This window comes from Camponotus floridanus, unplaced genomic scaffold (assembly GCF_003227725.1).
Source record: "Camponotus floridanus strain SB8 unplaced genomic scaffold, Cflo_v7.5 scaffold86, whole genome shotgun sequence".
Taxonomy (NCBI): domain Eukaryota; kingdom Metazoa; phylum Arthropoda; class Insecta; order Hymenoptera; family Formicidae; genus Camponotus; species Camponotus floridanus.
The window spans coordinates 572594-586443 of NW_020229856.1; the positions used below are offsets into that span (position 1 = coordinate 572594).

Genomic DNA, 13850 nt, shown 5'->3' on the forward strand with positions numbered 1-13850 from the left:
TTCGGTTTCATCTTTTCGATGATGAAAACATTTTACGATTTATGCGGCTATCATTCTCTTTTTCTCCTTGACCTTTACCTCAGCACCTAAACCGGCGACGATACCGTAAGCGATGCCCTGAGGTACAGCAGTGAGACCAACCGTGATGCCGGCCAATGCATCTTGCAAGATCCACGTGGATTGATACCGTGGCAACCAAGTAAGAACCGGCAATCTTCGCTTAACATAATCGTTGCACTTATCTCTCCCATACCATTGGGCCACTAAAAACAAACTTGGCCTTGGTTTCTTCTCCTTTCACGATATCGCGAAACAATATAGTCGGGACAGTTCGTAACATTGAATAAAACTGACTGTGAGTGATTTTCACGTTCTTTTTATTTTCAAAGTGTTTTCTTTATGAGATTTAAAAAAAATAATTTGTCAATAAAAATATTAATCGCGTTGAATATATTAAATAAATTTTGTTTAAAAAATATATTTGTCTTTATATTCTATTGAGATTTCTTTTTTAAAAAGAATGAAAAAGAATTATTTCTTTTACAATTTCATCTTCTTTAAAATAAAAATAGAAATTTAATTAATTGTAAGTGTTGGTCTAATTTTAAATAATTGCAACAATCTATTGTTAATTTATCTATTATTATATTTTTAGAGTATATGCAGAAAGATACAATCACTTATAAAAGGCACAAATTCGCGATTCGTAAAACGCGCACGTATTAATTATTTATGTAATTATTAATATCATAACTTACTTATTTTCAGTTTGTTTTTTTAACAGTAATTAGTTCTTCCAAGAACAACAGATTCTACACAGGAAAATCAACAAACATATTTTATTTGAGTTTACTGCACGAAGAAATAATTTCTGAAAGAGAGATAATGAACATACTAAGTATTCATGATTCCATTGACTGACGTTTCGGAGCGTACCTTACTCACTGCTGCTTACTTGGCTACTGAAAGCCGAGGTAACGGTTTATCGCTAGATCATCAAATTGACATTATGTAAACAGCTCGAATCACTATCACTGAATAACATCTCTCATTATGAAAATAGCATATCATTGGAATTAATCATTCAGCATTCGACGATATGGCTACACTGAAAGAAGTTTTTGCAATTTTTAAAATTTCTTTCAAAGTATTACATAAAAACAAATTCTAATTATAGCCTAGCCAGTTCCTCATTATCATGTAGATTAAGCTATCGCTCTAATTGGGACATGTTAGCATTGTAGAAGTAGTTGTATCGGGAAATAAATTTAATGTTAAAATTAGTAAATAAATACTTAATAATTGACTAATTTCTCTCCAACAAATTTGAAGCGGTAAAACTGTAATTTCTTATTGTTCATATATTAAATGAAAAATATATCCAAAGTATACAAAATGTTTAAAAAATAAGCGGTTAAACTTTAATGGCATATTCTATTCATCATTCTAAAATGAAAAAAACACACATGGATTTAAAAATTTGCTTTTTAAGTTATAAATATTTTTTATTTACAACGGACTTTAGTAAGAACATTCCATTAAAGAAATTGATTTCAAAAAATTGATTTCCATTGAATGCATGTCTCGCATTGATGTTTCATGGATTGTCAAAAATGTTATGTAACTTTTTTTATTTTTGCGGTGAGTAGAATATGCTGTTAAAATTTAGTCACCTATTTCTAAAACACCTTGTACATATGTTATATGTGTATGTAATAAAAATTGAAAAATCTCGGATCAAATAGCATCTCCGATATTTATAATAAACTATGGCATCCAAAAAATAACAAAATTTATAATTCACATCGCGCACAAACACGTTTTCTTTTAATACACTTTTTTAAATAGAATTTTTCGCTCGCGAATCACCATATTAATCCAATTAAATTATATAATTCTTGCGATAAAAAAAAATCCGATTATATTAACGATGTGAAATCGGTTTAAGCGTCTACTATGGAGTATTCGCTGAGAAGTATGTTACGTTGGACAAATATAACAGCCGATTACGGTAACTCTTGTGAGACTGCGGGTTTCACAAAAGCGACCATTTCATTTCTCCTTCCACTTGCTACTGTGAAAGAGAACGCGTGAAAGGGGATATTTATTAAGCGCAGCTCACGCTTGACTTTATTATACTTTATTAATGAGACATTATGGTATTCTAATTATTCATTATGTAACATTGCGCTGACAAATTAAAAATAAATGTTTTAAATGTATGTATCCTTTAATATAAAATATGGAGAAAGAGAGAGAGAGAGAGAAAAAAAGAGAGAGAATTTAAGTAATTCATTGAAATAAATTTTTTCCTTTTTATAAGACAACGAATATCAAACTTTGGGAAACTGAAAATCAAATATATTTACACGATACCGATGTCTATCTTCGTCTTGAACCGAGGAATCTCGTTTGCTTCTATTTACCGATTTCTATCTTCGTTTGCTCGCAAGGGACTCAATCCCATATATATCTCTCTCTTTCAACACCATTTCTATTTACTTCGATCGGTTCTCTACATGTACACGAAACAAAACATCACAATGGTTGGTCGGTGTTGGCGTGGCGGCAAAATTTGGCCGTACAGATATCATAAATCGTAGCCGAATACCGTTTTCTTGGCTTGGTTTCTCCCCCGCGGGAACAACCGCGACGATAAATCATCGCGGCTTGCCACCTCGATCGCGAGATCGCGTTTCGTGCCACTCCATAGAAAACGCGCGTGGCGAGAACTCTTGATTTCTTTCTTTCGCGCGATTTCTCTCCTTCGTGAGGCAACGCGACGCGCCGCGACGCGCCGCGACGCCGCCAAAGGGGGACTAAAAGGGCGAGCAACGGCGGAGGGTGCAACGCCTGCGCGACGCTGACTCTCTACACTTGTGTGCGTGTTGGCGGGGGTGCCGTACGGGTGCCATAGAGATGTCGTAGGGGTGTCGTAGGGGTGCCGTAGGGGTGCCGTTGGTGCCGACGATGAATGAGTCGTCCGGGGCTACTCGCATCAGTGTCGCGCGAAACAGCGAACCTCAACGTCGCGACGCTGTCTCGCGTGTAAATGCCACAGCATTGCTACGTATCGAGAAGCAAACATTTTGTGCAAATTGCGATTCATCATCTTCATATCTTTTTGTTCGATGAACGCGAAATTTGAAATAGAATCCTACGATTTCTAAGAACTCTAAAATATATATCGGTTTAATGTCTTTAAGAAAGGTATAATAAATTGCATTCATCAATTGTCAATTATATATTTATTTCACAAATATATTTATTTCACGAATCTTCGGACCTTGATCTATTCGGATTTATAGTTACGATTCTTCGAAATTAAAAAAATAAGTCTAATTGTTTACCACGAGAGTATCAACTGCATTCATCATGTGTTAATTAATTGCATTAAAATCTTTCGCTGATAAATAAAAGTTGCGGACTTTGTTACTGATTTATCAATACGATTCCAGTCAGAATTAAGGAAAAATCATATGAATTAAGTAAGCAAAAACTTTGTTGCTTTGTTAGATAAATACAAAATTATCGATTATTTTATATATTACATCATCCCTTTTAATCAATAAATACAAACTTTGATTACTTATTTATTTGTTAATAGTTTATTTATTTATATAAACTCTTTTAAAACGTGCTTCAATCTCTTTGCTACTTTTCGAAAATAATCTTAATATCGTAATCATATTTTTGATCTTATAAATATTAATCATTTTTTAGATGCGTAAAATTTTTCTACAATCTCATACCTATATGTTTATTAAAACATTACGATAAATTTGTCTCATAGAAAATTAAAGTTTCGACAGAAAATTGAAGTTTTGACAGAAATAAACAATTCACAAGAAGCTTCACATGAGAAATGTGTCGATGTTACTGACTTTGATGTCAACGATATTCTGCAATAATGTAGAAGTTTTTAAAAAATGATTGAAAGTAACAAAAAAAAAGTTTCAGTATTTTCAAGAGTTTTGGATCATAAAAATGTCATATCAAACGTCACATTATTGAGTCTACAGATCATTCGTATAAAATGGAAGATGTCACGTATGTAATCTGTCGTTTCGACTTATGTGCCGCGATAAAATTATTCGTTACGAGTTTCCGGTGATTGCAAGGTCAACCACATTGGACATAAATTGCGTACAAGACAGACTTAAAGAATCCTTGTGTCCGAGAAAATAATCGTGTTCGAAGGACAATGCGCGAAACGGTATAATCTTACATTACGTTAATCCTTCCTTTTTGATGTTCCTTCTGATGTGCAACAAAAGTGTCTCTCGTGTAAAGTAAGAAGGAAAAAAAGAAACTGTAAAGAGAACAAAAAGAACAATCAACAATTGATGCAGGATTTGCACTATAATGATGACAATTCCGTTTAATAAGGAGCGCGATAACGACGTCGTTCTCTCGGTGTGATTATGGGAATAGATTTACACGGTGAATAAATTAAATCGTTACTGCAGTGCGCGTTAATGCAGCATACGCCAACGAAAACTTGACGCGATAATAAGACAGTCGAGGAGAGAAATGAGGAGATTTTAATCTTGAGCGCGGTATGCTCACCTTACTTTACCTGCCGCGCTATTTGTCGGCGGAAGAAATTCATTAACGTGGTTTCGTCCATCATTATTCCGCGCGTCGTCAGAGTGAAGTGCATCATTGTCAAATTAACAGGGGGACAGACCGGTGGTTTGCAAAACGCGTAAGAAACGAGACTGTAAGTGTCTCTCCCGTTTATGCGATCACGAAATTTTTTCCCGTCATGAGCATCTTGATGTACATTGCCCAAAACGAATACCAAGAGTCGTCGAGGGAGATTGCAAAGCAAAATGCCGTAATGGCACGTACGGAGATTGATTTTGTCGGTCCCGACACGATAAGGTAAGTAAAACTATTGAATAAATTGTAACTGAAATTACAATATATAATATATAATTTCGCGTCGAATCAGAATTGTTATCGTTTGTTTCATCTTCTACTGTTAAGTAATTTAAATCGATTCTTCTATTTATCTCTATATATAATTTGAAATCCCAACATTTATTAGAATATCATTTTCTTATAAATCAAATTTCCTGTACGTATTCTCTCTAGTAGGGAAATTATAAAGTGCATCTTTTAACTCGCCAATTTTCGAAGAATATCTTTTTAGAATGTAATATATACGTGTGTTACTTTTTCTAATTTACATACTCTAATATTTTGCTATTAGAATTTTGCTATTAGAAATTTTGCTTGAGAATCTGTCATTTTACATTTTACGATGTATATTATATCTCTAGATAAAAGCGCATATATAGAATTAATCAACACTAAATTAAACAGAAATATTAAACAGAAATATTAAACAGAAATATTAAACAGAAATATTAAAAATTTCTCCAATTATATTAAAAATTTTTCAAAATAAGAAAATTAATTTTTAATAAATTAACTTGTAAGCTACACACACTTACATACATACATACATATAGTAAAGGAAATAAAGATGATACAAGACAAAGATAATAAAGAAAGACAATTTATCGATAGGACAACAAAAATGATTTTTACTACTTACTATTTTTCTCGATTTTATTTATGTGTGTATTTATATGAGAATAAATCTGTAAAAATATTATCGCATATAAAAAAAAAATCTTCCACCTATAAAAAAAATGTTATTTTACGGAAAACGATTATGTCATAGGCAGACTACTTGCTCTTCCGATTTTGTAATATATATCTTATCTTTTTATCTTAGTTTTATTTCCGCAAAAGTTTTGAAGTACAGAAAATTGTATTTATTTTTAAAATTTGATTTTTCGAGCGAATATCTGTAAAGTTTCACTTATACAAATTGTTTTAATCAATAGTTTATCCTCTTTAACATTGATAATTTATATTGAACATTTACATGATAAATCGAACAATAAAATGTAATAATGAACAAAAATATAATATAAACAAAAACGTTCTCCTTCATAATTTTCTTTATTATATTATATTTTAATATAAATACGATCGCGTAAACGACTTTGTTATTTTTTTGTTGAAATTTCGGACACATGGCACTCGAAACATATTTAATTTGCAAGCAATAATTATTAAAATTTTATCTTTACTAATATATATTAATATCATAATTAATGGATATAAAACCAATTTATGTGATTAGTCCACGATTTTATTTTTCCGCGAATCACATGCCACATTATTTGGAATCGAATTCGGAATAAGTTACAACAGACCAGTTATGTTTTCAGATAAAATTTATGATGATCGTTACGGGTCCGTAGGGATCATAATTTTCCTACAGAATAGGATTATCAGATACTGAAATTTCTAACGCCATTCGCAGGTTCTGTGGGAGGTTAAAGTGCGTAATTCGAACTGGGGTAGCAATGTTTAAGACAGTCTTATATATTTTAGTTTAATCTCACAGTATCAAAATAATTATCGTTACGTTCACCCTTTCACGGCCTTTACCCGAAACATTACATCGCACCGACACTCGCCACGAATATAAATAAAAAACATTATTAGAACAGGAATGTTGATTTAACACATACATTCGAGGAAAGGCAATGCATCATACGTATTAATTAATATATATTATATTGAAAATATTTTTATAACACACTTTATAATATTTATATTAATTAAATAATTATCGAAACATTTTCTACCTAACAAGAGTTTATAAATTTCATCTATAAATTCTTCACTTTACGACACTTTACGACTCAATGTATAATAAATAGATATAATAGATATAAATAATGGATATAAATATAATAAATTTTTTAAAAATTTATAAAAAATTATATAAGATTTAGTATTTAAACGTAAAGATTTAATTTAAAACTATTTTTTATATCCGTTTATGTGCATGTATAATGTTATAAAAAGAATTATTTAAAATTTCCATAAAACTTTAAGTTATGTCAATTTGATTTATGCGAATTTGGTCTGTTCATCTGTTATATGAAAATTCATGTACTTTTCCTAAAAATCGAATTTAATCCCAGCGAACTGAGAGATATGGTTATCCAATAGTATTTTAACTTTTACTTTCTTCATCACTTTTTATGTGTTTTAAAACTTTTTCTACGGAGTAATTTTAGGTACAACTGAACGATTTTTTGAAAGTAAATAAGCAATACAACGATTTATAACGCTATTTTCTTTAAGACTTAAAATTAAACTTGAGAATACAATACATACTGTACTTATTCATATTCATTTCATATCATAATTTTATATAATATTAGTGTTTTTTATATAATATTTACTATCGATTATTTATAAATATATAAGATATTTTTTAATTATAAATTAATAGTTAAATAAAAAATGTGTGATATCAATTATTAATTATAATTTGAATTGACCATTTTCTTCTCTTCCAAGCACACATGATATATACGCACATTTTTGTTAAAATATTTTTTTTTCTATTTTTATCAGAGACCTCAAAAAATCACAATCTAATTTAATAATAGAAAATTTGAAATCCGATTTTTGTTTTAGTCTCTCTTTTTCAATTTATTATAAAAATAAAAAATATATAGTATAACTTTTCTTCTGAATCTAGATGCTATAATCAAATAAACGAAGTAATAATTTTAAAAACATTATAATAATAATTAGAAATTAGTATATTATTAATGTAATTTATAATTTACTCGAATATTTATTATACTTTTTTTCGTTTTTGCTCAATTCTCAATTTAATTAACTAACGTTTCTAAATAATACGATATGATTATTATGATTATATAAATCGCTTTTAACATATAAATATGCACTTGTTATCGTAGTCTTCTTATCTATTTTGATGTCAAAGATTATCATGTATAATAATACATGAGCGATACCTCGCAGAGTTTATCTAATTTGTCTTGCGTAAACAGTAGATAAATTTTGACATTTCAAGTTCTATCGAACGGACGATTCGTTTGAAACGTCAAACGTGATACAAGATACTATTATTTTTTTCACGCAGTGGTGGATATCGCAGTGATTTATTTTTCGATACATGTGCCAAGCAATACTTTACATTATTGAATTATTAAAAAAAAGAATAACAAAATTGTCTAGCCAATTTTAATTTTCCAACAGCCAAAAAATTGAAGCTTGTTATTGAAATATTATATTGATTTATGTGTAAAATTTATTATATATATTATTATTCAATAATATATAATATGATATCATTATTGCACTTCTAGTTTTTATGTCATGTACGCCGTAAGTGCATTTAGTCAAAATAACAATTTTCTTTCCAGTCTACTTATATATTAATGAATAAAAAATAATCCCCATACACTTTTAGAAAGAGGTAAAAAAAGGACGCGTCAATATACGTATCAATAATGTCAAATTGTTGTATATATCATCAAAATAGTAATATAAAAAAATTGTGCCAATTAGGATAAAATTATATATGTTTAAATAGAAATATTTTAATTAAAAATTCTTATACATAAAATAATTGTTTTAATTTCCAATATAATACAATATAATATAATATAATAATATAATATTAAAAAATTAAAAATTTATTTAAAAATTGAAAACTGAAAAATAATATAAAACGAAAAAATTTTAATTAAAAAACTTGGCGCTACTAATTTTATTAGTATATTGTTTCAGCTTATTTTCAGCTTAAAAGTGTTGCTGAACTTTCAAATATAAATCATTGTAAATTAATTAAAGAAATTAAATTTAAATGTTGAACTAACAATTAGAATTAGGATATATGCCATTATTTTAAATATGTATTTAATATGTACCAATTTTATTAACACATTCACATGAGGTGCTTCGCTACTGCGCGTAAATTTAGAGTGAGACATTACATCTCTTGAAATTTATTAATTATATAGAAACTGAATTGCGCTAAATCATAAAGTTACATACATAATAGAGTCTCTTAAGTGTCATTAGTTTTTTTATGTTATCATTTTTGTTACGTTTTTGTAGGTTTCACGTTTTAAATTACAAAATATTGTGACCAATGATATAAAATTGATAATATTATAAGAAACGTCTTAAGAAGATAAATTTCACTAACAAGATTTTACTCTTAACGGAATTTGAGGCTGAATTGTTCATGATGAAAATTTTATCCTAGAAGAAGGTTCAAGGGTCTAAACATTTGAGTATCCGAGGATTTTTAGGGATTCCATAGCCTAAGAATATACGTACATAAAAAGTAAATATTCACGAGTCTAAAAACTTGGGGATAAAAGGATTCCGGAAGATCGAGGCATACATTCATCAGAAAAATAAAAAGCTATTTACAAAATAAAATCAATTTAGCTATGAAAAAATTTTATTCTAATTGAGACGTAAATCATGTATTTTAATAATTTGTCTCTGAAAAAAAAGTAAACGTCAATTTATTAATATGTGTTCAACGTTATTTTATTCAAAATAAACATTACTGTTAAATAAAAAATTTTATTATTTCTTTCCACTATTCTTTTCATTTTTATCTTTATAATAATATGCTATTTTTTATTGTAAGTGCAACTGAATTTTGAATAAAGTTTTCAACGTTCCAATATTTATATTTATCTAAATTTCTGTTAAAAAATTATAAAATGCTCTTGAAAAATATCAATAATAAATATCAATAATAAATTACACCTTTAATTTAAATTTTACCGAAAAGATATGATTGCTCTCGATCCGAAATATCAAATGTATACACATGCATGTAATACACAATTATATTATTAAAAATTTTTATATCATGCGCAAAAAATATTAAAATAAATTATCTGTAACATGCATTTCATGTACACATTTTACATGGTAAATTGGTTTTGGTGTTATTTGTAGTAAATATATTTCTCACCGCGAATCGTCTGAATTTAGAATTAATTACTACGGCTAATATGCTCCCCAATGCGCCAACTCCCGTTTTACCTTCCCGACTTCGCTTACGCTTGTTTTCCGCTAGATGAATTTAATTACATTAAATTTTGGTGAAACAATTAGAATTCAAAGATCCAGCAATTATCTTGGTGCGGGACGCAATTAATTTCGCGTATACAATTTCCATCCTTTTTGTAATAACCGCGAGATTTTGCATATAATTCTCATGCACCGCTATATCCTCGATTTTTGCATCATTAGTGATAAAAAATCTGTAAAGTACACATCGAGTCTATAATTATATGCAAATTAGTGACGATTGATTTATATTTATTAGTAATTCAATATATATTTATTGTTAATTCATTATAACGTAAAGCATAAATATCTATATTGATTATAATTTAAAGTAAAGTATATTTATAAAAGAGTTGAAAAAAATGCGGCCGATTATCACTAAAGCCTAACTCTGAGAAAGATCAAACGTAGTTTTTCTCTCTATTTTTTCTCTCCGCTTTTTCTTATTTTTCTGTTTCTCGATTTTTCTTGTTTTTTTTTAAAATCGCGACATCTTTGTCTACGGTTAAAATTAGTGATTCAATTTCATAAAAGAATGGGAAATGTCTGTGTAAAAGGATACGCAACTTGTGGCGAAAATATTATACAACTTTCGATAAGTCGACAATTATTATTATAATAAACTTTGTAACTCTTCTCGCAGGCATCGATCTAAAAATTAATGAGAAAGCTCAGCTTGAGTATAATTAGTCGCATCGACATGTAATTAAGGTGGTAGAAAAAATACTGTATTATAAAAGCGCTTTCTAGAAGAAAATAACACACTTTTTAAATAATGCAGTTTTTACTTAATGTTAGAAAATAATTATAAAACCAACTATAATATAATATCAGATAACAGAGTTTTGCAAAAAAATTTTATAACATAAAATGCTGTAAAGCACATAATGTAACTATTAATCGATTCGACCGAATTTATTCTTTTCTCTATTCATAACAAGAAGTTGAAAATGTTATGAATAAGACAGCCTATTCCCTTTTGAAGATATCGATCAAAGTGATATGGCTTGTTTTGCTTCGTTGGCGATATTTTCACGAATTTCTTGATATGATGAATGCCTATAGCAATTTTTCTCGACTGTTGACAACTTTGACAACTAAAAATACGGTTGAATATTGAGGAAAGAAACTCTCTTGGTTATTTTACACCGTAAGGGAATAGAAAAAGGATATAATCGCCGGAGAGTGGGCTTTTGCGAGGTCACTTTATGATTCTCTTCGATAGCCATTGTCGACGCACCGAGATACGTAAGATAAATGATATATATATGTATATATCTCGTTTACGCGCGCATCTCGCATATCTCGATTTAACATCTTTTTGTATTCGAAAATCAAAATATGTAAAAGTATTTTTCAGAAAAAATCTGCAAAGATTACGATTAATTTTTAAAATTAGTTAAGTTTACAAATTCAGTCAAATTATTCGAGTATAAGTTATTTATATATTAAATAGAGTAAAATAATCTATACCTCTTTCCACCCTTTTCACAAAAATAATAAACGGTCTCTATTTTCTTTCTTCATTTCTAAATTAAGAAGATGTACAATGTTAGATATCTCAAATATTACTTGAACAAGATTATTTAGATTATTTAGATTATTCAGATTGCGAGAGTATTTAAATTTCATTTTCACAACTATTTAAACTCGATGTTAACCTAAACTTTATTTGGATCATTACAGTGACATCACATAATTACTAATTATCTGTAAATTTATTTGAAAATTACACTAAATAGAATGCATAATTAAACTAACTATATTGACTACACAGATCACAAATTAGAACCAAGCGGAACGATAGAATACCAATAAATCGCCGCATAAATTGTGATAGTTACTGCAGTGACTATTCAAATACTTACATTCGCTTACATTAGCGAGCGTATTTCTTAACGATATATATTATATCTCTTTTAAGGGAAAAGCATTCATTATTATTAATAGGCTAAAATTTGTATCTTGCATTATAATATTTATCATCATAAAACATCTTTCTCCTACGCTATTTTTGATATAAATTATTTGATAGAGGGACTAGTATTTTTTTAATTTTCAACAATCATAAATTTTATCTGATTTTATATATAGATTTTATACAGTTTACAGTTTCCAAATAATTTCATAAAAAGAGAAAAAATTAAAACATTATTATTAAAAATAATTTTAATTTATCTGTATGTGTATAAAATTTTTCTTATATATTGTAATATTAATTATATTAATTATATAAAAAATATTTACTTGTATTGGAAGGATAAAAATGCTATTGCCTTTACAGAAATTCAAATATTATAATATATTATATATTCTCTTAGATTGAGAGTCATAATTGCTTGCGAAAATATTTAATTGTGTAAAATTTAGCTACTTTTCTTTTTCCATTATTATTTTTAATTTTCTAAAAAAAGATATTACTTACAATTTTATTACTTTTGTTTCAAGTAATTTTATATACGTAAAATTATTTTTTCTGATTTATAACATTATTTCACTTTCTAACTATTCACTTGGGAAACATAATAACAAGTCCTTACGACATATTAATTATTCTTATATACGATACACATAGGTAGTCGCGTGGGTAGTATTTTTGTGGTGGATATTACATGTGGTGAAACACAGGTATATGGGTAGAAACAAGATGAATCAGTCTCTGCAGGATTTCGGTGGTTTATGTTTCTGGGAGCTTAATTCGTCTTTTGGGAACTGCCTTGAGAGAGTGAAACATCTAGGGAGTAAACTTCTTCTAATGTTTCTATTTCCAAAAAAATACATTATATATATATATATATATATATATATATATACACTTGCTAAAATGTATTTTTTTGGAAATAGAAACATTAGAAGTTTATCCCTATATATATATATATATATATATATATATATATATATATATATACATATATATACTTATATATTTATATTATTCATATTTATAAAAAAATTCACTAAATTTAACTTGCGGGGGGAAATAATTTATCAATGAGAAATATAACTTTTTTAATAAGATAAAAAAGTTTTAAATATATTTATCTTTTATAAAAGAGAAAGCTTTAATATTTCGTAAAAGTAAACGTATCAAAAGTCGGAATATATTTATTTATATTATGTAATATATATATTTTCTTAAATACCATATATATATATATATATATATATATATATATATATACACACGAGAAAAAAGAATATACATATACAAGACTTTAAAAGAAAACGAAATAGCTTTTCAATTCGTTTTGTGCTATGATATTATTACATTAAAGTTCAATAATACTTTTTGTTGCAAAAAATACAGGTAACAATTGTCTCTAAAAATTCATTTAATTCAAATTATACAGAGAGAAATTGCTAAGGAGAGATAAGATTTCACGTATACGTAAGGTCCAGTGTGTGGTCCATTCTGAATTAATGTATGACAGTGCTCAAACCAATCGAACACTGTGACAAAGCTGATAGTCCAGACAACGCGTCATCGAATCTATCGCCGAGAAAACAACTCAATGTTCCCGACGGCGATGGAAACTTCGCGTCGTGTCGCAAGATTTAGTGACATGGGTACGCGAATATTTTTGTATATGAGAAAGAAAAAGAAAAAATAATATTATTTGACTTTGTGTTGAGAGTAGTCCGGCCGCGAATCGAATGAGATTTATTTCTTTGATCGTCCCACAACAATATATTCAACGAAGAGAGCAATATCTCCAACAATACTATTTCCTTTTCATAACAATGTCATTTTCTTCGTGGTGGGTGGAATAGAGGAGATAGATCGATACATATTTCCGAATGATAAAAAATATTTGATTTCTACAGCTCGGCGATAAGAAGATATGATATTGGAAAACCACGATACTCAATAAGATACTACGAGATAAGTTGATTTAGCT

The 13850-nt window shown here is 28.3% G+C and overlaps 1 protein-coding gene across 14 annotated transcripts in view; it reads right to left on the reverse strand.

Annotated features, from left to right (window-relative positions):
* Window positions 1-13850, reverse strand: part of LOC105252896 (sodium-independent sulfate anion transporter) — a 35171-nt gene that overhangs the window by 10149 nt on the left and 11172 nt on the right. For 4 of the 14 annotated variants that reach the window (XM_025414664.1, XM_025414665.1, XM_025414663.1 and 1 more), the window contains one exon: window positions 79-263. In XM_025414664.1, coding sequence (XP_025270449.1) covers window positions 79-263 — 185 coding nt within the window. Of the gene's footprint in view, window positions 1-78; window positions 264-758; window positions 872-895; window positions 1109-1673; window positions 1692-13850 lie in introns of those variants that run through there. The other 10 variants (XM_025414667.1, XM_025414670.1, XM_025414669.1 and 7 more) reach the window with 9 other exon arrangements.